Source organism: Myotis myotis, unplaced genomic scaffold (assembly GCF_014108235.1).
Source record: "Myotis myotis isolate mMyoMyo1 unplaced genomic scaffold, mMyoMyo1.p scaffold_m19_p_30, whole genome shotgun sequence".
NCBI lineage: Eukaryota > Metazoa > Chordata > Mammalia > Chiroptera > Vespertilionidae > Myotis > Myotis myotis.
Window position 1 is genome coordinate 1250347 of NW_023416336.1, and position 26805 is coordinate 1277151.

Consider the following 26805-nt stretch of genomic DNA (forward strand, 5'->3'; position numbering starts at 1 on the left):
TTTCTCTGTACCACTTTCCTACTACTTTATCTCTCCCTCCCTCTGCTCCAGCCACACTAGTCTCCTTACTATTCCTTAGAATTTAGCTGACATCTTTTGTCTTTAGGTCCTTTGCTATAAGGCTGTATCTTCTGCCTGGAGTGTTTTCCCAGATTTTTATAAGATTGACTTGCTCCCTCCTTTAAGTCTTTGCTGAAAGGGCTCCTTTCATTGAGGACTTCCCTGATCACCTGTTTAAAAAATTCCAACCTGTTCCTTCATAGACATCCCAATATCTTTAACTCTGCTCTTTTTTTCTATATAATTTATAGGTTTATTTTTTATTGTCTACTCAGCTGGAATGTAAGATCCTTCAAGAAGACCCTTCAACATTTCTTGTAATACTAGTTTGGTGGTGATGAACACCTTTAGCTTTTTCTTGTCTGTGAGGCTCTTTATCTGACCTTCAATTCTAAATGACAGCTTTGATGGGTAGAGTAGTCTTGGTTGTAGGTTCTTGCTTTTCATCACTTTGAATATTTCTTGCCACTCTCCTCTAGCTGAAAAGTTTCTGATGAGAAATCAGCTGACAGTTGTATAGGTGCTCCTTTGTCAGTAACTGCTTTTTTTCCTGTTTTTAAGATTATTTTTTTTGTCTTTAACCTTTGGCATTTTAACTATGATGTGTCTTGGTGCGGGCCTCTTTGGATTCATCTTGTTTGGGACTTTCTTCACTTCCTGGACTTGTAAGTCTATTTCTTTCACCAGGTAGAGGAAGTTTTCTGTCATTATTTTTTCAAATAGTTTTTCAGTATCTTGCTCTCTCTATTCTCCTTCTGGCACCTCTATAATGCAAATGTTGGTACACTTGAAGTTGTCCTAGAGGTTCCTTACACTATCTTCATATTTTTGGATTCTTTTTTCTTTTTGCTGTTCTGATTGCGTGTTTATTGCATCCTCATATTCCAAATTGCTGATTGGATTCTTGGTATCCTCTATTCTGCTATTGATTCCCTGTAAATTATTCTTCATTTCAAAATGTTAGTGTATCCTTCATTTCTGGCAGGTCCTTTTTTATGTAGTTGATGTTTTCACTAAGTTCCTTGAAGTTCTCATTAATTTCCTTGAGCATCCTTATAACCATTGTTTTGAATTCTGTATCTGGTAGTTTGCTTGCCTCCATCTCATTTAGTACTTTTTCTGAAGATTCCTTCTATTCTTTCATTTGTGACATGTTTCTTTGTCTCCGCATTTTGGCTGCTTCCCTCTGTTTGTTTCTGTGTATTAGGTAGAGCTACTGTGTTTCCTGTAATTGGTAGAGTGGCCTTGTATAGTAGGTGTCCTATAGGGCCCAGTGGTTCACCTTCCCTCAGTGACCTGAGCTGGGTACTCTAGGTGTGCCCTTTGTGGGCTGTGTGCACTTTCCTATTGTAGCTGAGCCTTGATTGCTATTGCCATCACTGGGAGGGATTGACCCCCAGGCCAATTGGCTGTGAATGCCAGCTGAGACTATAGCTAAAGAGCTGCTGTGCAAGAGATGCCTCTATGGAGCAGGGCTTGCTCCAATGCATCTTTGGTGCTCACCAAGTCTGCTTCTTGAGTGTGCTGCTTGTGGATGTGATAGGGTTGTAATCTGAGGTGGTCTGAAGCTGATCACCAGGTGCACTGGCTCTGAGGCCTCCTGGAAGGTTCAAAGTCAGCTGCTGCCTGTGCCTTGTTTGGTGCCACCCAGCATAAGCTACAGAGTGATCTGCAGATGGCTGCTATGTGTGTCAGACTTGGAGATATCCAGGAGAGGCCAAGCTGTGAACCTTGGAATGCTGCTGCTAGTGTGGGGTCTAGGGGCACTTAACTAAAGAAATGGGGCATAGGGCCACTTCTTGAGTGGTATAGAGGATGCTGAGGGCAACTGCTGCTTGTTTGAGTGATTTTAGAAAAGACTGAAGCCTGAGTCAGGACAGGCAATTCATATGGAAAAGCCCCTGCAAACAGCTTACGTGGGGCAGGGCCTTAGGATATCACCAAGGTGGAGTGAACAGTATGGGCCAAGTTGATGAAGACACAGATATGGCTCCTGCCTATCAGCTCTGTGGTCTCAGCCATGGAACAGTGACCTCTGCCAGCACTTTTTCTGGGAGAAAATTGCCCACCAGTTCTTGCCCTGATGCCAGATAATTTAGTTCCTCCCTGTCTGTCCTTGGATCCTTTCAAGCTGCTGCCCCAGTGCTGGAGCTCAGAGAGAGTGGGTCCGAGTAAATCTGTGTGCAGGCCCTGTAAGAGGAGCTGCCTGGGACTTTAGTAGTCTCTGTGTCACCAGCCTGCTGGTTTTTACAGCCCAAAGTTGCAGGGACTTCTCTTCCCGGCACTGGAACCCTGGAATGAGGGGTCTGGTGCGGGGCTGGTACCCTTTACTTCTCATGGGGGTAGGGAGAGCTCCACAGCCAAGTTATCCCTCCCAGTGTTTCACTGCCGCTCCTGGATGTTGGACCAGCTGTTCTGTGCCTCCACCCATCCTATTGATTTCAATGTGGCTTCTTCTTTTTTAAAAAAAAAAAAAATTAGTTCTACTTTTATTACTAGAGAGAGCTGTGCTTTATTTATGTATTTATTTATGTATTTATTTATTTATTTATGTATTTATTTATTTATTTATTTTTAAACATTTTTATTGACTTCGGAGAGGGAGAGGGTGAAGAAAAGGGAGAGGGAGAGAGAGAAATATCAATGATGAGAGAGAATCATTGATCAGCTGCCTTCTGCATGCCCCCTTCTGGGGATCAAGCCCACAACCCTGGCATATGCCCTTGACTGAAATTGAACCCCAGGACACTTCAGTCTGCAGGCTGATGCTCTATCCACTGAGCCAAACCAGCCAAACCAATGTGGTTTCTTTAATTCTCTAGTTGTAGGGCTTTTGTTCAGCCATATTCCAGGTGGTTCTGAATGATGATTGTTCTGTGGTTTAGTTTTAATTTTGATGTGGTTATAGGAGGAGGCGAATACCATGTTTACCTACACTGCCCTATTGACCCTCCTATTCTATATTTTTTTTGAATGACATACTCACTATCGGACATATATTTTACCTAATATCTTTTGTTTTTCTATTTTCAACCAGAATGTCAGCTCTGTGAGGGCAGAGGTTTTTGTCTGTTTTATTCACCACTAAACCAAGCATATAACACAATGTTAGACACATAGTAGGCCCTCATTAAACAATTGTCAAATAAATGACACTGATTAGCATCTTTTCATTTGGGCCATTTATAATTTTGTTTTTCAGAGTGGAATCAGCATTATGTTTTCTTATATGAAAAATAATACATATTATTAAAATTTTTAGTCCAGGAGGTCATGATCTGATTCCAGGTCAGGGCACATACCGGGTTGCTGGTTCAAGCCCCAGTAGGGGGCATGCAGAGGCAACTGATCAATGATTCTCTCTCATTGATGTTTCTAACTCCCTCTCCCTTCCTCTCTCTGAAATCAATAAAAGCATATTTAAATATATATATATACTACCATATATATATATATATATATATATATATATATATATATATATATATATATATATATATATATACATATATCATCTACCATAATCATACCTTACTATAATTAAACATAATCTATCTTCCTCAGTTTATATATTATTAATTTCCTTCTATTTGCATCTAGGATATTTGTGTATACATTTATTTATTATAAGAATGTATTGTACTAAATAAAATTTTTGGCCTTGAGTTTTTATACTAATTTATTATCTACATCTTTGCATACAATTCAATATATACCCATTTTTTAGTGTCTCTATAATATTATAAATTGAAGTATTGAAAACTGTCTATCCAAATAACATATATAAGCTTACCCAAACTGTACATAATTATGTCTCATACCATAGCACCCCTTAATATTTCATTAAAACTAGAGGCCTGATGCAAGAGATTCGTGCAAGAGTAGGCCTTCCCTCCCCCAGCTGCCAGCACTGGCTTCCCTCTGGCACCCAGGACCCGGGCTTCCCTCCGGCTGCCAGCAGGCACCTGGGACCCAGGCTTCCCTCGCAGCCCTGTCTTCGTCTGGAAGGATGTCCAGTCTAATTAGCCTATTATGCTTTTATTATTACAGATATCACTTCCAGAGAAATCTTAGAAAAGTACTTTGGTCAAAAGAACAAATGAGGTGCAATAACCCCAGAATATATTTAACATATAGTACATTTTAAAATATAGTACATTTTAGGCCCTAGCCAGTTTGGCTCAGTGAATAGAGTATCAGACTGGGTTTGATTCCAGTCAAAGGCATGTACCTCAGTTGCAGGCTCCTCCCTGACCTGGGCCAAGGTCCGGGCTCGTGCAGGAGGCAAACAATTGATGTGTTTCTCTTACAACGATACTTCTTTCTGTCTTTCCCTCTCTTTCACTCTCTCTAAAAGTCATTGGAAAAATATCATCGAGTGAAAATTAAAAAATAAAATAGAGTACATTTTATTTTATTAGTATATATATTTTTTGGTACTAAATTACTTTATTTGAAGGAATGGTACAAATGAAAGACATGAGTGGATGATTTGGTACAAGTTATGGGAAAGGTAAAGTAACTCCAACATACACATACTGCTTTGGTGACCAGGGAAGTCACCCCCGTGGCTGTGGGAAGCAGCCAAGGCTTAGCTCTCATCACTATCTCCCAGGTGTGCTTGTCAAAGAGATACTCTGCCATGTCAGTTTCAGGGGCCCCAACCTGCACAAGTTGGTTACCTGGTCACCCAATTCTTTGATGGATTTCACCTGCTCATTCAGGTAGTGAGTCTCAATGAAGTCACACAATTGAGGGTCATTTTTGTCAGTGGTCAATTTGTGCAAGTCCAGTAGTGACTGATTCACATTTTGTAATACACACTCCATTGCATTCAACCCATTCTCCCTGTTGTCACAGTCAGGGTTATTGATGTTTTAAAGGAAGATTCAGCCACCTCATTGGTTCTGCAAAAAATAGAGAGAAATTTATTAAACTAATTTGCCAACTTTTAGCAGAGAGCTTTACAGCTTTGCATAAAAACATAGTGACTGGCCTCTAGGAACATACAATTTAGTTGTATACTAAATATATAACTATGGGGAACTATACTATGAGACTGGATGTGTTTGATATCATAAATCTGATAAAGAAAGGTTTTTGTGGGTTGGATTGAACTAAACTATTAAAAGAGTTCAGAGGAAAAGATAATCACTTCTGACCATGGTGATTTGGAAAAATTTAAAAAATCCTAGTCATTTTTTATTTCTTCCACATTATTATCTTCAGGATTATAATTAGTATTAACATTTTTTCTAGTTTGTGGGGATTAATTTATAAAGTATAATCAATGTTTTATATAAGAGGAACTGTTATATATCATCCTAGGTTCTTTTATCAGCAAAGGTAGGTACACATAAAGTGGTAGAATATAGTTTCTTTTGTAAAATATTCACTGTCTGCATGTTTTTATTTTTAAGTGACTTGCTTTTTATATTCTCTTTTTCCAGTTAAATCAGTTTACATATTTAAAATCCAAATAATTTTTTTCTGGCTTGATTTTCAGATTGAACTCATTTGCCAGCAAAATACTATAGTAGTATTGGAAGATACAATAAAAAGACTTAAATCTGTAAGTACATTTTTCTTAAAAATATATTCAGGAGTAATTTTTATTCTGTTAGCATAATAAAACTACAAAAAATTGTACATATGTTCTGACTCTCATGATTTTGTGAACAATCAAAAATGTTTGTGTTCTACAATCAGCCCTCCGCTTGGTGCACAGGGTACTCCCATGCTGTTCTTGCTCCATTTCATCGTTACTCCTTGCTCTCCTAGAGAGAACTTTTGGTTAATTTTATTAATGCCCTTTGCTGTTAATTGACTTAAAATGATAACTGTAAGTAATTTAATTCTCAACATGTAAGATACATTTGTCTACATATTTACTTTAATTCTTCTTAGTAAGAAATATCTGTAAGTCAAATTTTGTTGTTTAATTCTAATATGTCTTTTAATTTAACAATGTGGAAAAAAAAACAGCTCTGTTTAGACATGTTAATGTTACTATTTAAAATAATTTGGAAGACCTTCTCTGTAAGTATATTTGTCATTTCCTCCCAATATAGCATTGGTAAAATAAATGTTGTAAAAGAAATGTTTCTAAATATGCTAAAGTGAATGGGAATGCACTTTAAAGTTCTTATAAGTATAGAATATCCATCATTCCTTTAATTTATTCATTCCTTGGACAGTTATTGAACAAAACTATACAAGTTTTTCTAAGCAAATTAATTTTACTTTTAGGATTTATAACTATATCTTTGGATATTTCTGGCCTCTCTGAAATTTCTTTACCTTATTTCCTTCAAAATTATTGGGTAAATGTAGGGGCACTTTTAGTTAAATAAAAATGTAGAACATTCAGAAATGCTGGAAAGGAATGATATCTAACTACTTTTTTAAGTATGATTTTTAAAAGTTATTTTTAAAATACCACATTTATTATTTTTAAGGATCCTGTGTGTGTTCACCTTCATGTAGAAAATGATGCTATAGTTTAGCTTGAAATAATGGCCTAATTTTTTTCTCCCTGGCAAGATAATTTTAGAGACTGAAAAAGCACAAAATAAATCTCCTTCCAGACTCGATTCCTTTATCAAGACCTTAGAAGCAGACAAAGATCACTACAAGAGTGAAGCTCAGAACCTGAGAAAAATGATCAGAAATAGTTCTAAAAGTCCAAGACGCCTGTCCCCTACTTCCCGGGTAAGTGTTGGAAAGTGAGAAATATTTTGGAGTTTGTTGCTCAAACACTGACTTTTATTCTTTGATTTACCTAATCTGGTTGATTGGCATGAATTGGTATATCAAAGAGGTTGGGGGACAGAGATCTCTTTGTTGGACAGTGGACCACTAAAATTGGTTCTTTAGCCTTAGCATTAGTCCTGGTTGGGAGGTAATCAGACAAATGTGGAACAATTTTGGAGGAAGCTGTTTAAAAACGAGGTGATTTTTAAAATTTATTTTCATAATTTCCTTTCATTATATCTTCACGGTTGCTTAAGTAGAGACTATGAATGGCCATCATGCAAAGAAGAGCTTCACATTTCTTATCCAATAATTGTAGGCTACACACTGTGATGTGGAGCTTTTGAAGACCACACGAGACCGTGAAGAACTTAAGTGCATGCTGGAAAAATATGAGCGTCATTTGGCAGAAATTCAGGGTAATGTCAAGGTTCTTACATCTGAGAGAGACAAGACCTTTCTTCTTTATGAACAGGTAAACTTGTTTACAAGAAAACAAAATATGTAAGTAATAACAGTTAACTCTAGAGATATGTAATTCTTTAGGTATGCTTAAATCTGTCAATCGAATTAATTTAACTACCAGTTAGGAATTACCTTTGTTCTTAAGATATTTTTAATGAAATATAATATATTTCCCATACAGTATTTGTGTACACACACACATATGTTATCCCCATACCTGTAAAAGATCATATAAATGCACAGAAATAGTCTGGGTACTTTTTTGTTTTTTGTTTTTTTTTTTAAATAAGAAATGAGGAAAATGTTCAATGGGAGGATTGAGTTCAAGGTAAAAATATTTGAATTTGGAGATTAAAAATAGTAACATATCATTTTGATGTATTATCACTTTAGAAACTTCCATAGAATTTGTTTAATTTCAGAGAGTAAAATCAGTTTATAGTTTATCTCTATTTTTTGCTTAAAATTAATAGCTTTATAACCAAACAGTTTCTCTATTCCACAAATATATAACCCCATACATTACCAACATAATTTATTTTAAAAATATTAAATTTAATTAAGAATTACAGCAACTTTATGCTACTCTAAGAGAAAAAAATGATAAGATAGAGACACTGTTAGTTTGGTTTTTTGAAGTTTTGAAGTTCACCTTAGTGGGTTTTATTGTAATTTGAAGTGAAACTTTATCATCTGTTTTTATTTTTTTTATTATTTTTTTAATATATTTTTTATTGATTAAGATATTACATATGTGTCCTTATCCCCATGTTACCCCCTACCTCCCCCCCCCCCCCCCCGCTCATGCCCTCACCCCACCATTGTCCGTGTCCATTGGTTAGGCCTATATGCTTGCATATAAGTCCTTTGGTTGATCTTTCCCCCTTACCCCCTCCCTCCCCTACCTTCCCTCCAAGGCCCAACAGTCCAATCAGTGCCTCTCCGTCTCTGGATCAGTCCTTGTTCATCAGTTTATGTTGTTCAATATATTCCACAAATGAGTGAGATCATGTGGTATTTATTCTTCTCTGACTGGCTTATTTCACTTAGCATAATGCTCTCCAGTTCCATCCATGCTGTGGCAAATGGTAAGAGTTCCTTTTTCTCCTTCCTCTTCTTAAAGAATACCTTTCAGCATTTCATATAATGCTGGTTTGGTGGTGATGAACTCCTTTAGCTTTTTCTTATCTGTGAAGCTCTTTATCTGACCTTCTATTCTGAATGATAGCTTTGCTGGATAAAGTAATCTTGGTTGTAGGTTCTTGCTATTCATCACTTTAAATATTTCTTGCCACTCTCTTCTGGCCTGCATGGTTTCTATTGAGAAATCAGCTGACAGTCGTATGGGTAATCCCTTGTAGGTAACTGACTGTCTTTCTCTTGCTGCTTTTAAGATTCTCTCTTTGTCTTTTGCTCTTGGCATTTTAATTATGATGTGTCTTGGTGTGGTCCTCTTTGGATTCCTTTTGTTTGGGGTTCTCTGTACTTCCTGGACTTGTAAGTCTATTTCTTTCACCAGGTAGGGGAAGTTTTCTGTCATTATTTCTTCAAATAGGTTTTCAATATCTTGCCCTCTCTCTTCTTCTGGTACCCCTATAATTCTGATGTTGGTATGCTTGAAGTTGTCCCAGAGGCTCCTTACACTATCTTCATATTTTCGGATTCTTTTTTCTTTTTTGGTTGGGTATTTTTTGTTTCTTCGTATTTCAAAACTTTGACTTGATTCTTGGGATCCTCCGGTCTGCTGTTGGGAGTCTGTATAATATTCGTTATTTCAGTCTGTGTATGCTTAATTTCTAGTTGGTCTTTTTTCATATCCTCCAGGGTCTCACTAAATTTATCGGCGATTTCCATAAAATTCTTGAAAAACCTTATAAACTTGGTTTTGAACTCTATATCCAGTTGTTTGCTTTCCTCCATTTCTGTCATTTGTGACCTGTTTCTTTGTCTCCGCATTTTCCACGCTTCCCTGTGTTGGTAGAGTGGTTTTGTGTGCTAGGTGTCCTGTAGGGCCCAGTGGCTCAGCCTCCCCAGTTACCTGAGGTGGACACTCTTGGTGCACCCCCTTGTGGGCTTTGTGCACAGTCTTGTTGTAGTTATGCCTTGATTGTTGTAGGATCACTGGGAGGAATTGACCTCCAGGCCAGTTGGCAGTGAGAATCAGCTGTGTCTGCAGTGGGAGAACTTCCGTGCTGAAGACACCCTTCTGGGGCAAGACTTGCATCAGTGGGGCTTTGGTGCTCACTGAATCTGCCCCACTGAGTGTGTCCCTTATGGATCTGAGGAGTTGTAATCTGGATGGTCCCCCTCTGACCACTGGGTACACTGGCTCTTGGAGGTTACCCAGCAGGAGCTACGAAGAGAACTGCAGATTCTCCTTCCTTTTTTGGAGTTTGGAGGTGCCCAGATGAGGCCAAGCTGTGAAGCAATGCAAGCTGCTGTGGGGCCTTGGGCCTTCTCTTGGAAGTTCTGGGTCTGTTGGCCCAGCTGCAACTTGTTAGGTAATTTTCAGGTTGCAAAGGGCCACAGCATTCATATGCAAAAGCCTCTGCCGCAGCCTGGGTGGGGCGGGGTCTCAGGGAATCAAAGGGCTGATCCTCAGCCCTGCCCTAAGAGGCCCCTCATCTCAGTGTCCCTAGGTAATCGCTGCAAGCACCTCTGAGGGAAAGCCGCCCTCAAGTTCCGAGTTCTGCCTGCTGCCAGACAGTCCAGTTTCTCCCTGTATGAGTCCTGGGTCCCCATAGACTTCCCGGAACTGGAGTTCAGAGCAGTCGGGAGCTTGTGACTCCCTCCCGATTCACAAAGACAGCTGTGTCCTCAGGTGCCAGCCCCTTTCTACGTGCTCGTGCCTCCGTACCTCTGCACTTAACTTCTGCAGCTCCTCTGAGTCTCAGTGTGCTTTTCTCTTTCCTTCTAGTTGTAGAATTTCCACTCAACCAGCCTTCCTGTAGTTCTGGATGATGTCCGTTTTGTCTTTTCGTTGTATTTTTGAAGTTGTTGTGGGAGGCAGCAATTTCCGGTGTTTACCTATGCCGCCATCTTGGTTTCTCTATCATCTGTTTTTAAATAACTACAGTGACTTTGTATACCATGATTACGTGGTCTGTTTATTTTATATATGCCAAGGCAGGACTAATTAGGTTAACTGCTTTGCCCAAGAATAGCAGGAATCAGTCCAGATTTTCTGACTCCTATTTGAGCCTGCTCTTTTCCATTTAATTAAGATTCTTATAGATGAATTGGCTGAGGGGGAAATAGATGTATATGGACATATATCTTAATATTCTATATAATAAAAGAGAAACATGAAGATTAGCCGTCCCTCTGCTACACTCAAGCTATGCCCACCAGCCATGCCCACCAGCCGATTTGAGTGACTATGCAAATTATCCAACAAAGATGGCGGTTAATTTGCATATGCAGATGTTAAGCGCCCCAGGAGGCGATGGCAGCCTGGTGGCCGTGGCTGCAAGCTCCTGGGGCTTTTGCCGGCCCCAGGAAGTGAGGCTGTAGCCACGCCCACAGGGTCCCGGGACTTTTGCAGGTCAGGGAGGCGAGGCCGCCCGCGCCTAGCCACGCCTGCGGACTTCCGGGACCTTACTGGTGGAGAGTGGGTGGACTTGGCAGAGCAAGAGACCACTGGACATAGAGCAAAGTGAGAGAGAGGGCGGCTTGGAGGGCACGGCTCCCTCTGTCACCCCAGCTTCCTCATCACAGCTGTGAAAACTGACAGCAGGGAGGAGGAAGTCCCACCCTCACAGAATCAGCCAGAATCAGCCATTGATCAGACAGCTCTCAGTGGCCTGATAGCCAGGACTGTCATTCACCTGCATCTCAGACCTTGACAGTAGGGAGGTGGGACTATGTCTAAAGAACAACTGTTGATACAACATAGCTCTGCAGCCGAAAGATGCCAGTGTTATCGACAAAAAGTGTCTGCAGAGCAGTGTGCATCTGATCTTGAAAGAAGGCGGCGCCTGTGACAGGATGTATCTGAACACCAGCTACTGGAAAAACGTCGCTCTGATGCCGAAAAACACTGGCGTTATCGACAGAAAATGTCTAAAGACCAACGTGCCTTTGAAGTTGAAAGAAGGCGGTGGCGACGACAGAATATGTCGAGAGAACAGTCATCTATAAGTACTACCAATACCGGTAGGAACTGCCTTCTCAGCGAAAATGGAGTACATGAGGATTCTCAAACATAGTTGTGGTGGAATGACTGTTCGATGTGAATTTTGCCTATCACTCAATTTCTCGGATGAAAAACCATCCGATGGGAAATTTACTTGATGTTGTAGCAAAGGGAAAATCTGTCCAAATGATTTACATTTTCCAGATTACCCGGCATATTTAAAACGATTAATGACAAACGAAGATTCTGACAGTAAACATTTCATGGAAAATATTCGTTCCATAAATAGTTCTTTTGCTTTTGCTTCCATGGGTACAAATATTGCATTGCCATCAGTATATGAGCCATACTGGTTTAGAATACACGGACAAGTTTATCACCATACTGGAACTTTACATCCTTCAGATGGTGTTTCTCGGAAGTTTGCTCAACTCTATATTTTGGATATAGCCGAAGCTACAAGTAAAAGATTAGCAATGCCAGAAAGCCAGGGCTGCTCAGAAAGACTCATGATCAATATCAACAACCTCATGCATGAAATAAGTGAATTAACAAAGTCATATAAGATGCTACATGAGGTAGAAAAGAAAGCCCAATCTGAAGCAGCAGCAAAAGGTATTGCTCCCACAGAGGTAACAATGGCGATTAAATATGAGCGTAACAGTGACCCGGGTAGATATAATTCTCCCCATGTAACCGAGGTTGCTGTCATATTCAGAAACGAAGATGGAGAACCTCCTTTTGAAAGGGACTTGCTCACTCACTGAAAACCAGATCCCAATAATCCGAATGCCACTAAAATGAAACAAATCAATATCCTGTTTCCTACATTAGATGCAATGACATATCCTATTCTTTTTCCACATGGTGAAAAAGGCTGGGGAACAGATATTGCATTAAGACTCAGAGACAACAGTGTAATCGACAATAATACTAGACAAAATGTAAGACACGAGTCACATAAATGCAGTATTATGGATTTCATCTCTCTGTGCAGGACACGTTTAATCCTATTTTAAATCCAGGAAAATTAACTCAATAGTTTATCAGGTATTCATATTAAAAAATGGAGTCCAATCAGATAAATTTCATCAAAGCAAATCAATCTAAGATGAGAGTTGAAAAATATAGTGGTTTGATGGATTATCTCAAATCTAGATCTGAAAATAACAATGTGCCGATTGGTAAAGTGATAATACTCCCATCATCTTTTGAGGGTAGTCCCAGAAAAAAGCAGCAGTGATATAGCAATTGTAATGAAGGATGCTATGGCAATTGTAACGAAGTATGGCAAGCCGAATTTATTCAAAACCATGACATGCAACCCCAAATGGGCAGATACTGCAAACAATTTACAATGCTGGCAAAAAGTTGAAAACAGACCTGACTTGGTAGCCAGACTTTTTAATATTAAGCTGAATGCTCTTTTAAATGATATCTGTAAATTCCATTTATTTGGCAAAGTAATAGCTAAAATTCATATCATTGAATTTCAGAAATGCAGACTGCCTCACGCTCACATATTATTGATATTAGATAATGAGTCCAAATTACATTCCTCTAATTAAGTCCCTTTCAGTGTGCATGAATTTCGTGCACCGGGCTACTAGTATAAAATAAATGCCCAGAGTATATAGTATACTATAGAATCCTTTGGGTTAAATCACAATACTCTTTTCCTTCACTATAATTTCAATCTTGTTAATTTCTTCTTCTCAGCAGTATCTTAATAAGATGTTAGTATACTAAAAATTTAAAACATTATATTAGCTTTTTAATGGGTGCTACATGATATTCTCTTCTATAATAGCTTTCTTGTTTTTCGTTTGGACAGTTTAAATAGCAGCTACCACTTCTAAGTGTGGGGGGTGATTTCTGGGCTTTGATTAGAATTCCCTGGTGTCTGAAGTGTGTGTGGGGTGACTACTGGGCTTTGATTAGAATTCCCTGGTCTCTGTGTCTGTATCATGAAACCTGAGTCAGTGTACATACACGTGATTACAGAGCCAGGACTGCTAAAGGGCTGGAAAGTCCTTTAATGAGACGCCTGTGTGCATGAGTGTAAGATGTGAGATTATTTTACAGAAGCCTCTGCCTTGAAAATCCTACACTTGTTTACATATAGTATAAGTCAGTGATTTTCAAAATTTTGCCTATTCCTTTTCTTCAGACAGTTTTATATTGAGATTTCAAGTGTAAATTGGTTAATGAGAAGCTGCTGTGATCCACCCAATTGCCTCATTAAGCCACGGAGTCCCATGGAACATAGTTTAAAAACATTCACAGACACTGTTTTCTGTGTTTGCAATCTTGTTGGGGAGATAAGGTATATTGTCTGTATTGGTGGCTATTTTTTGTTATTTTAGCAGAAGTAGTGGGTATTTTTCTTTCTGGTGATCAAGGAAATCTTTACAAGACTATGTAGAGTTTGAGCCCTGAGGTCTGTATTAATGGAGTTTCTATAATCTTGAAAGGGATAAGAAGGAACATTTAGATTAAAGAAATGATGATAAAGGCAGGAAAATCACAGGCAAGTGATTCAGTCAAAGACTAGCATCAAAGGTATGTGACAGTGGAGGACAGGGGAGCTGACACTTGTGAGGCAGATTGAATTAGAGCAGCAATCTGCAAATGTTTTTGTGAAGGCCCAGGTAATAAATATCTTGGGCTCTGCTGGCCATGATCTCAGTCATAGCTACTCAGATGTTTTTGTGGTTTGAAAGCATCCACAGATGATATACAAATGAATATGTTTGCTCTGTTACAATATAACTTTATTTATGGACACTGAAATTTCATATTATTTTATCTGTTATGATATATTTTTCTTCTTTTGATTTCTTTAAACCAATGATTCTCAACCTTCCTAATGCCGCGACCCTTTAATACAGTTCCTCATGTTGTGGTGACCCCAATTTCATTGTTACAAATTGAACATAATTAAAACATAGTGATTAATCACAAAAACAATATGTAATTATATATGTGTTTTCCGATGGTCTTAGGTGACCCCTGTGAAAGGGTCGTTCGACCCCCAAAGGGGTCGCGACCCACAGGTTGAGAACCTCTGCTTTAAACCATTTAAAAATGTAAAAACATTATCAGCTTATATAGATCTACAAAAAAACAGGAGGTTCACTGGATTGGGACTGTGAGCCAGTGTAGTTTACCAGCTTCTGGACTATATAGTGGAGCCTGTACACAGGGCATTACAAGGAGTTTATACTTTGCTTTAAAAGCAATGGGTAGTTTTGTTTTAAAGCAGAAGAAATATGACAAGTGCTGGCGAGGATGCAGAGAAAAAGGAACTCTCATGCTCTGCTGGTGGAAATGCAGACTGATGCAGCCACTGTGGAGAACAGTATAGAGTTTCTTCAAAAAAACTTTGAAAAGGGAACTCCCATTTGACCCAGTGATCCCACTTCTAGGAATATATCTCAAGAAACTAGGAACACCAATTAGGAAGGATATATGCACCCTTATGTTCATAGCAGCACTATTTACCATAGCTAAATTGGAAACAGCCTAAGTGCCCATCAACAGATGAGTGGATTAAAAAACTGTGGTACATCTACACAATGGAATACTATGCTGCTGTAAAAAGGAAGGAATTCTTACCATTTGCAACAGCATGGATGGACCTGGAGAGCATTATGCTAAGTGAAATAAATCAGTCAGAGAAAGATAAATAGCACATGATCGTACCCATTTATAGAATATAATGAACAACATAAACTGATGAACAAAAACAGACCCAGAGACAGAGAAGCCTCGATCAGACCATCAAACCTCAGAGGGAAGGTAGGGGAGGGTGGGGGTAAGGGGGAGAGATCAACCAAAGGACTTGTATGCGTGCATATAAGCCTAACCAATGGACACAGACACCAGGGGGGTGAGGGCATGAGCGGGTGGGGGGGCAATGGGGGGGGATAAGGACATATAAGTAATACTTTAATCAATAAAGAAAATTTAAAAAAAGAAATATGACTAAAGCCACATTTTGAAAATTTTAACCTGCTAAGAATTCTATATTGTCTCATTTATCTCATACAATCTTTATATATTATCTTTTTTAAAAAAAATCTTTATTTTTGAAAGTATTACATATGTCCCCTTTTTCCCCCATTGAACTCTCCCACCCCCTGTCCCCCCACACCCTGTTCTCCCCCAGGCCTTCACCACCCTATTGTCTGTGTTTATGGTTATTCATATATGCATATGGCATATGAGTTCATTGTTTGATCTCTTCCCCCCACCTCATCCTCCCCCTGCTTTCCCTCTGAGGTTTGACAGTCTGTTTGATGTTTCTGTGTCTCTGGGTCTATTTTAGTTCATCAATTTATGTTGTTAATTAGATTCCATATATGAGTGAGATCATGTGATATTTATCTGTCTCTGACTGGCTTATTTCGCTTAGCCTAATGCTCTCATGGTCCATCCATGCTGTTGCAAATGGTAAGAGTTCTTTTTTTTCACAGCTGCATAGTATTCTATTGAATAGATGTACCGCAGTTTTAATCCAGTCACCTGCTGATGGGCACTTATGCTGTTTCTAAATCTTAGCTATTGTAAATTGTGCTGCTATGAACATAGGGGTGCATATATTCTTTCTGATGAGTGTTTCTGAAATCTTGGGATATATTCTTAGAAATAGAATGACTGGGTGGAAATGGAAAGTTCCACTTTTAATTTTTGAGGAAACTCAAAACTATTTTCCACAGAAGCTGGACTAGTTTGCATTCCTACCAACAATGCACAAGAATTCCTTTTTTTCCACATCCTTGCCAACACTTATCATTTGTTGATTTGATGATGATAGTCATTCTAACAGGTGTGAGGTGATACCTTATTGTCGTTTTAATTTGCATCTTTCAGTTGATTAGTGACTTTAAGCATTTTTTCATATGCCTTTTGGCCATCTGTATGTCCACTTTGGAGAAGTGTCTATTTAGTTCCTTTGCCCATTTTTTAATTGGATTGTTTGTCTTCTTTTTGTTAAGTTGTATGAGTTCCCTATACATGTTGGAAGTTAACCCCTTATCAGATGTTTCATTAGCAAATATGTTCTCCCATGAAGTGGGCTCTCTTATTATTTTGTTGTTGGTTTATTTTGCAGTATAGAAGCTTTTTATTTTGATGTAGTCCCATTTGTTTATTTTTTCTTTAGTTTTCATTGTCCTAGGAGATGTATCCATATACATATTGCTATGAAATATCTGAGATTTTGCTGCCAGTGGTTTCTTCTAGGATTTTTATGGTTTCGCATCTTAAAATCCATTTTTAATTTATTTTTGTGTATGGTGTAAGTTGGTGGTCTAATTTAATTTTTTGCACTATATATTATCATTTAATATAATAATTAGAGGCCTGGTGCATAAAATTTGTGCACAGGTAGGTTCCCTAGGCCTGGCCAGCACTCAGGGCCAATCGGGGCCTTCTGGCTGCCAGCCAGGATCTTCCTTCATTCCGTGCCCCACCCTCCCACCACCCCCCTCCCACCCCCCAGTCCCCTGGTGGTCAGTGCATGTCATAGCGAGCGATCCAACTCTCAGTCTCCCAGCCTAATTCCCAAGGGGACACTTTGCATATTAACCTTTTATATATATAGATTTCTCCTTCAAAAGAACTGGAGAGAGAAAATCCATGGACTCTTTAGAAGGCCGTTGTAGTAGTCCATACATGAGGCATTAAGGGACTAAGCTAGGATGCTGTCAAGGAAGACTTGACCTGATTTGATTAGAGCCAAAAGGAGGGAGAATGGAAATGTCTGAAGTTCTATTTTGAATGACTGAAGAAATGTGGTAATAGAAAAAGAAATAGGGAAGTCATTGGTGATTTGATGGAAAAGAAGTGTTTTGTTCAGACAGATGGAGTACATTCTGGTAGGAATCGCCATCAGGCAGTAAGAAATGTGGGATGAATATTTCTATTTAGAAATCATCTGCCTAGAGGTGAGTTTTGGGCCTTCAGAGTAGGTGAGGTCTCTGAATGAGAAAGCTGTAAACAGAGGATTTGGGGAAGTTTTATTGGATTGGAAAGAGAAAGAAGACAGGAAGCTAAGGCAGAACAACATTATAAGACCAAGGGAGAGAGAAATATCAAGGAGGGAGTTCAAAACAATGTCAAATGTTGCCAAAGTATCACAAACAAACCAAGAAAAGGCCATTAGATTTGGTGAGGTCATTAGTTGAAATTCTGCAAATAGTGGGTGTGGAAGCCAGGTTACAGTGGGGTGAGAAAGTGGGTAGTAAGGAACAGGCCATGGTACAGACACTAAAACAAAGGAGAGAAAGGGAGAGTCAGAGGTTGGTAAATGGGCACAACAGGATTAAGTGCCAGGTTTTCAAGATATGGGAGCCCTGTGCATGGTTGAAGGCAGGGGAGAAAGAGCCAGTGCAGAGAGTGCTACTCGAAGTAAGAGGAAATGATTATAGTTGAGTCAGGGATATCTTAGAAGACACTTCAGGAAATGAGGTCCAATATTCTGGTGAAGGCTGAGCTATGGAAATTGGGAAGTAACATATTTTCCTCTGAGACTTGGAGACTAGCTGAATAGATAGTGATTACAATAGAGAGGAAGGAAGATACGTGCTTAAACACCAAAGTAGGATATGAAATCATCTGAAGGCATAGAATAGATTTAGAACCAAGGATGGTTGAACAGCATGTAGAGAGTATATTGGGTTGTCATTAAAGATTGGTGGGCCTTTCTGTCAAGGTAAAGATATCTAGTTCATGACTATGGCATATACATTTATGTAGAAAAAGACTGTAACACGATGATAATATTTATTCTACCTTAATTGTGCTGAATTCATGTTTATATCACAGCATGTATGGAGTATAAATAATTTATCTTGCATTGACTGCCCCCAAATTAATTTTCAAAATTTTTTGGCAAAGATATTATATACCAAATTTCTATTTGTATATACCATTCTTATTTGGGGGGCATCATTTGCATTTATTTGGATAAAGTGACAATTACACAAGTATTCTACTCCATAGCTGTTGATAATATGTTTGGATTATAACTGGCTGGATGTAAATAGCTATTTTATGTCTGTTCTAAAGCTTGTTAAACAGGAGACTGTCTGTGTATTTAAAAAATAGGCGAAGGAAGAAATTGCCCGGCTTCGCCGAGAAATGATGAAAAGCTGTAAGTCTCCTAAATCAACAACTGCACATGCCATCCTCCGGCGGGTGGAGACTGAAAGAGATGTAGCCTTCACTGATTTACGAAGAATGACCACAGAACGAGATAGTCTGAGGGAAAGGCTAAAGGTTTGAGAGAATTTTATCTATGTGAACATTTGTGAAACACGACACAGTGACATTGAAAGTGCTTTGTTTTGTTTTTGTTTTTTTAACCAGATTGCTCAAGAGACAGCGTTTAATGAGAAAGCTCACTTGGAACAGAGGATAGAGGAGCTGGAGTGTACAGTTCATAATGTAAAGAAAAGTTACTTTTGCACTTTTGGCCGTAAACTGTCAGTGACATTCCCTTTTCCTTTTTTACTATGTCCAGAGAGGTTCTTTTATTTTTCTATGATAGGGTTTCTAATCCTAAAATACTGAAGGTGATATATATGTTGTAAACTGTTTATTTTTTTTAAAAATGTGAGTATAATATTTTTCATGTTAGGTTGCAAAATGGCTTTAAAAAAAAACATTAGAGATGCGTTCTCAGGGATTTTAGCACAATTTTCATCTCTGTATTTCATTACAGAGAACATTTCCAGATACAGGGAAACTGAATTATTCTACCTAAAGAGTAGCTAGAGTAGAGAAAATGATGGTGAAATGAAAACTAATGAGAAAAATATATGTAAACTGAATTTAAATGTGTGGCATTACCTTTTTTATTAATGAAGGATTTGAGATGCTATATTTGAGATATTATGACTATATAAACAGAATTAATGGAATTTGACTTTCTGTTACCAAATTTAATTGTATGCATTTATAAATTCATCTGTACTATGTTTTTATAATGAGTAAAAAATGCAGTAGAGAGGGAAGCAGTAATCTTGTCATTCTACTTGTGTAGCTTGATGATGAACGTATGGAGCAAATGTCAAATATGACTTTGATGAAGGAGACCATAACCACTGTGGAGAAAGAAATGAAATCACTAGCAAGAAAGGCAATGGATACCGAAAGTGAACTTGGCAGGCAAAAAGCAGAGAATAATTCTTTGAGGTAAACTAAACTGCCTTTGAACAATGAATGGTTTATTATTAATAACTCTGCTTTTTGTAGTATATTTTATAATGGTAATTAAGTTATTTGTTGACTTTAATTTTGGGGAGGATTGTTACGGAGCAGTTGTAGAAGCCTCAGCACACATTAAATTACTTCCCCAAGATCAAGCACTGATTGGTAATGCCACACCTAACCAGGACTCAAACTTAGTAATCTCAGTCTCACATAAGGAGAAAGCCTGAATGTTTAACTAAAACAGCTTTTACAAAGCCATTCTGGGCACAGTGCATGTTTCACTTTAGCATTTGATTACTAATTTACCTTTATAACTCAAATTATGTACTGGGGTCTGAACAGTGTAAGAACATACACAGCACAGGTTTTAGAGCAGCTTAGAATATAAGAAAAAGTCATAGCAGAGAAACAGGAACATGTAATGGAACTTATTAACTGAATGTGAACCACACTGCTTAGCCCATCCTACATACGGTGCAGTAGCAGAAGACATTCCAGTAAAGCAGCCTGCAGGCAATAAGTAGAAGGGAATCAGTTTTTGAGGACCTCTGTGCTAGTAGGTTTTTGTTTTGTTTTTTACTTTTGGTACCTATTGATGTGAAAAATAGACGTTGTAGAGATTCAGTAAGGTTGAATTTCAGGGGATCTATTTGAAAAAATAATAGTTCATGTGAGTTTGAAACAAATTACTAAGTTATAGATAATACTTGATTCGCATGAGCTCCCAGAGTCTTCTCTTTGATCTTTCAACCCAGAATATATTGGGTCTGTGATGCCTATATTGGAATCAGTTGTCAGGATAAATAATCACTCAAATTCTTCCCTTCACCTTTTCTTTAATTTCCTGCATAAAAAGACATTTGCAATCTCAGGTAAAATAAAAATAATAATCAAGCCCAGCCGGTGTGGCTCATTGATTTTCAATCCAGGAACCAAGATGTCCCAGGTTCGATTCCAGTCAGTGTACATGCCCGAGTTACGGAATTGATCCGCAGTAGAGGGCATGCAGGAGGCAGCCAATCGATAATGTTCCTCTCTCATCGAAGTTGCTATTCCTCTGTCTTTTTCTCCCTCTAAAAATCAATGAAAACTTATTTTAAAAAATGATAATGAAATAAAACAGCATCAACAAAGAAAACCTTGGGAAATAGAGAAAAGTGTAAAGAAAATTTAAATCACCCATGATTCCATAACCCAGGTAAGACTTTTAGTAATCTACATCTGTTTCTAACCAGATATATTTTTACCTATGTGTACATAACCTTTCGATGTAATTGACCTCGTATATTAAGTTATATATTTAAGGAATTTCACTCAATTGTAGACCATAAGCATTTTCCCAGGTCATTAGAAGTTCTTTGAAAACATTTTAGTAGATTTTTAAAATACTAGAGGCCCGGAGCATGGGGTCCCTCAGCGTGGCCTGCGGGGATCGGGCTGTGGCAGGTGGTCGGGGAGGAGCCAAACCCAGGCCAGGCGCCATGCTGCCCCCCCGTTACCCAGCCCCGCTGTGCCTGCTGCTGGCTCATGCCCAGTTAGTCCCTATCGGGAGAGGCTCAGCAGCGTTCGCCAGCCATGAGCCTGGCATCTGGTGCCCGTCAGTGAGCTGAGCAATGCTCCGCTGTGGAAGCGCTGACCACCATGGAGCAGCTTCTGAATTAAGCATCTGCCCTCTTGTTGTCATAGCGACCGGTCGACTGGTCGCTTAGGCTTTTATATATACGAATAGATTCTAACAGGTAGATGTATAATTGGAGATTTTTTTGGTGTACATTTGTTTTACTGATGTTGAAATTTCATCAGATTTGACATCTTTATGTACCTATAAAATGATCCCACAATCAGGATAGTAGCCCTAGTCAGCACTCCCAAAAGTTTCGTTATACCCTTCTATAACCTCCCCCTACCTTGATAATCCCTAGGCAACCACTGAGTTGCTGTCCATCATAGGAACTTGTTTGTATTTTTTAAAATGTTATATAAATGAAATCACAGAGTATACATTCTTTTGTCAGGTTACTTTTACACACCATAACTATTCTGATATTTATCCATGTCATCACATATAATAAAGAGCTAATTTCTGTTTGTCACAGAATAGTATTCCATTGTATGGATATACCACATAGACATTTTCGTTGATTGCTGTTTGGGGCTAAACAAATAAAATTGTTTTGAATGTTCTTCTGTGAGTCTTTGTATGGACAAATGCTTTTATTTCTCTTGGATAAATACTGAAGAGTAGGTAGAGTGATTAACTCATGTGATGGATATTTGTTTAACTTTGGAAGAATCTGTAAACTTTTTTCCAAAGTGGTTGCACTATTTTATTTTACATTTGTGCCACCAGTGTATCAGTGTTCCAATTGTTCCATATCCTCACCAACACTTGGTGTGCGGAATCTAATGTTAGCTATTCTAATAGGTATGTATTGTGGTTAATTTGTTTTCCTAATGACTAATGATGTCATGCATCTGTTCATGTGCTTATGGGATATATATATATATATATATATATATATATATATATATATATATACTTTCTTTCCTTAGTATCTGTTTAAATCTTTTGCAAACTTTTATTGAGTTATTTATATCATTAGTAAGTCGTGAAAGATTTTTGGTCCTTTGTCAGGTATGTGTTTTGCAAATATTTTTCCCAGTCTATGGCTTGTCTTTTTATTTTCTTAACAATGTCTTTTAAGGGGTATATGTTCTTGATTAAATAAAATTTATTGATTTTCAGAAATTCATATCTAGCTTTCTGTGTTCTTTTAAAGAAATCATTAAGCCTAAGGTAACTGAGATTTTCTCCCATGTTTTCTTGTAGCAGTTTTGTAGTTTTAGTTCTTACATTTACATCTGTGATCCATTTCAAGTTACTTTTTGTGTATAGTACTAGATATAGATAGATCAAAGTTTACTTTTTTGCATATGGATATTTAGTTGAAAAACTATCCTTTCTACATGGAATTGTTTTCCACCTTTGTAGAAAGTCAGTTGTCCATATATGTGTAGGTTTGTTTCTTGGTTGTCTGTTTTGTTTGATGAACATATTTATATATCTTGATGCCAAATACAACACTCCTGATTATTCTGTTTTAAGTCTTCAAATTAGGTAATGCTAGTCCTCCAACTTTGTTCTTTCTCAAAGTTCTTTTAGCTATTGTAGTTACTTTGCATTTTAACTTTAGAATTAGCTTCATACATATAAAAACAGCCTGCTTTGGAATTTGATTGAAATTGGGGAAATGACATCTAAAGAATATCAAGTGTTTCCACTCATGAACACAGCATCTCTTTTCTTTTCCTTAGATCTTTAATTTCCAGTAGGTCAGTGGTCGGCAAACTCATTAGTCAACAGAGCCAAATATCAACAGTACTTCTTCAAAATAGACTCACCCAGGCTGAAAACCGACTTCTGGGCATGGGCCACGAAGTTTCAATCGCATGTACGCGCCTGCATGTGGTATTTTGTGGAAGGGGCCAAAGAGCCGCATGTTTGCCGACCACGGCCATAGGTTATCTTATTATTTTTAGTGTACAAGTCTTAAGCTTTTTTGGGTCATATTTTTCCCTAAGTATTTCCTATTTTTTTATGCTGTTGTAAATGGAATTTAAAATTTCACTTTCTGATTGTCTATTTTTTAATATGAAAATACAATTGTTTTTAAAATAAACGTTGTATTTTAGAACACTTTTAGATTTACAAAAAATTGTGAGGATACTAGAGTTACTACATTCCTCATACCTGCAGCTCTCTGTTGTAATTCACTGTGATTATCCTTGTCTTCTGGTAGTGTGCTGGTTAGGAGAGAGGGAGGGAACATATTCCACAGTCATATACTTACTAGTAAATCTCAGTCTTTTGGTGTATCTTTATCTCTGGGCCTGTTATTACCTGTGTTTTCCAGTGGTATAACTTTGATAATTTTTTAATCTACTTATGTGAAACTGGGAGGCTAGAGGTAGTAAAGTAGGAGGGATGTCCTTCCCCAGCTGGGATAAGCTCTGGTAAAGTCTTTTCACTTGAAGAATAAGCCTTATTATGGGGAAGGCTCTGGGCATATTTTACATTAATTCCTCTTTCTCTGTCAGAGGCACAAGGGATGCTTTTTCAGATCTTCATTGTGAGAACCAAATGGGGTTCCTGGATGTAAAGATGCTGAAGTATATGGCCCCTAGGATCTTCTCACTCTCATGTTATTGCACACTCAGCTTCTAGTAATGCATGATCACTATCATTTAAATGTTTTAATCATTTATGATTTAAGAGGCTTCTGCTCCAGGTGAGCATACCTCAGTTGTGACTCTGGATTTACCTTTCTTCTAATATTCTAGGGTGCCAACACACTCTGCACCTCACTATCCTGATGTTTTCAGAAAAAGTCTTTGATTTTCAGTTTAGTCATCTTTTTCTTCTAACAATGGGAATGATGTCTTCTAAGCTCTGTACATATCAGGGCTGTAACCAGAAGTTTTACAATTTACTTTTATATTAGAGGCCTACTGCACGAAATTTTTGCCCTCAGGGGGGTCGCCTAGCCTGGCCTGCGCCCTCTCACAGTCCAGGAGCCCTCAGGGGATGTCCTACTGATGGCTTAGGCCAGCTCTCCACGGGGAGCAAGCCTGAGCCGGCTGTTTGACATCCTTAGGGCTGCCTCAGAGGCAGGAGAGGCTCCCACCACCACCACTGCACTCGCCAGCTGTGAGCCCAGCTTTGGTTGAGTGGTGCTCCCCCTGTGGGAGCACACTGGCCACCACGGGACAGCTCCTGAGTTGAGTGTCTGCCCCCTGGCAGTCAGTGCACATCATAGCAACTGGTTGTTCCACTGTTTGGTCGATTTGCATATTAGCCTTTTATTATATAGAATATTTATCTGGTATTCTACACCCTTGCTAAATTTACATGTTAGTTGTAGTGACCTTTTTGTAGATTCTGTTTAGTTTTCTACATAGTCAATTGGTCATCTGCAAATAAAGACAGTTTTACTTGTTCAATCTGCATGTCTTTTGTCCTTTTTCTTCCCTATTTCACTGGCTAGAACATCAAGTACATTGTTGAATAGAAATAAAGTGGACTTCCTTGAGTATTTTCACATCTAAGGGGAAAGCATTCAGACTCTCAGTAGTTAGTGTGGTGTTAGCTATACATCTTTCATAGATGACTTCTATCAGGTTAAAGAAGTTTCGTTCTATTCCTAAATTAATGATTTTTTTGTTTATTTTGTGTGTGTGTGTGTTTTCAGGAATGAATGTCCTTTGTCAAATCAGTTAGGGTATGTTATAATTTTTATAGATTTCTGGTCTCAGTTAACTAATATTTTGTTTAAGATATTTACACCTATTTTTATAATTGAAATTGGCCCACAATTTGCCTTATTGGGGTTTTTAAAAATTAGCATTTGATATCAAATAATGTAAACCTTATGATAATCTTTCCAATTCATTTTGTTTTCTTTCAATACCTGGAACAATCTATATGATATTTGAGTATTAGTACTTAGCAGTGAAGCCATTTGAGTCTGAACTTTCTCTTTGAGGAAGATTTTACTTATTTAATGGATAAAGGAACAATTAGAAATTTCTTTTTATGCCATTCACTATGTGTTTTTTGATGCATGTGTCCATCTTCTCAAAATTAGAAAACATTTTTAGAATAATGTTGTTTACCATATCCTTTCAACATTCCAATATCACAGAATCTGTAGTGTTTTCCTTTTTTCATTAATGTTTTTTTTTTTTTTTTTGAGTTTTGCAGAAATGATTATTTTTTTCCTCTTTTTTCTTTATTGATTAAGGTATTACATATGTGTCCTTCTCCCTCTCCCTTCCATTACCCCTTCACCCCCCCCCCCCCATTCATGCCTTCACCCCACTGGTGTCTGTGTCCATTGGTTAGGCTTATATGCATGCATACAAGCCCTTTAGTTGATCTCTCCTTCTTACCTCTGCCCTCCCCTACCTTCCTTCTGAGGTTTGATGGTCTGATCAATGCTTCTCTGTCTCTGGATCTATTTTTGTTTGTCAGTTCATGTTGTTCATTATATTTCACAAATGAGTGAGATCATGTGGTACTTTTCTTTCATTGACTGGCTTATTTCGCTTAGCATAATGCTCTCCAGTTCCATCCATGATGCTGAAAATGGTAAGAATTCCTCCTTTTTTACCACATTCATTGTGTAGATGTACCACAGTTTTTTAATCTACTCATCTGCCGAGGAGCACTTAGGCTGTTTCCAAATCTTAGCTATGGTAAATTGTGCTGCTATGAACATAGGGGTGCCTGTATCCTTTCTGACTGGCGTTTCTAGTTTCCTGGGATATATTCCTAGAAGTGGGATCACTGGGTCAAATGGGAGTTCCATTTTCAGTTTTTTGAGGAAGCTCCATACTGTTCTCCACAGTGGCTGCACCTCCAGTCTGTTTTTTTAAGTAGGCTTTTCAGTGGACCAACGTTTTGCTTTGGTGATCTCCTTATTGTTTGTTTTATTATTTCATTAACTTTTTGTTTTTTATTATTTTCTTCTATTTTCATTATATCTATTTTTTTTTCTAATTTCTTCAGATGAATGCTTACATTATTACTTTTCGGGCATTCTTTTTTCTCATATACATATTTAAGGCCCTAAAATTTCCTCAATATACTTCTTTGAATGTATCCTACATTATCTTATATACTTCTTTCTTTATAAAATATTTTCTAATTTCCATTATGACTTCTTATTTGGTTCATTGGTTATTTATATGTGGGATTTGAAATATTTAAAAAAGTAACAAATTTTTATCTTTTTGTGGTCAATTTCTTGCTTAATTACATTGTTTTTCAGGACACATTGTTAGATTTCTGATTTCTGTAATTTGTTGTCTTCTTCTTTTATGGTTAATTTTTTGGTAATGATCTATGTATACTTTAGAAATTATAAATTAGGAAATAGTCGGGTATAATGTTTTATATTTATCCCTTAGTTCAGATTTTTAATCATGTTATTTAAATATTCTATATTTATACTAAATTTTGTGGCTTGTTTACTGGAATTTCATGGAAAGAGTTGTCTAAACTTTTGGTTCCAATGTCTCACTTTTTGTTTGCACTTAGACCTACTGTAATCTGCCTTTCTCCCCACCATTCTATCAAAACTGTTTTAAAAGGAAAATTTACTTTCATGTTG

At 37.9% G+C, this 26805-nt stretch overlaps 1 protein-coding gene across 4 annotated transcripts in view; it reads left to right on the top strand.

The window, feature by feature from the left end:
• The window catches only part of TSGA10 (testis specific 10), a 273384-nt gene that overhangs the window by 186201 nt on the left and 60378 nt on the right, over positions 1–26805 (top strand). For all 4 annotated transcript variants that reach the window (XM_036302250.1, XM_036302251.1, XM_036302252.1 and 1 more), the window contains 6 exons: positions 5567–5632; positions 6604–6771; positions 7133–7288; positions 18527–18697; positions 18788–18865; positions 19464–19615. In XM_036302250.1, the coding sequence (XP_036158143.1) occupies positions 5567–5632; positions 6604–6771; positions 7133–7288; positions 18527–18697; positions 18788–18865; positions 19464–19615 (791 nt within the window). The remainder of the gene's footprint in view (positions 1–5566; positions 5633–6603; positions 6772–7132; positions 7289–18526; positions 18698–18787; positions 18866–19463; positions 19616–26805) is intronic.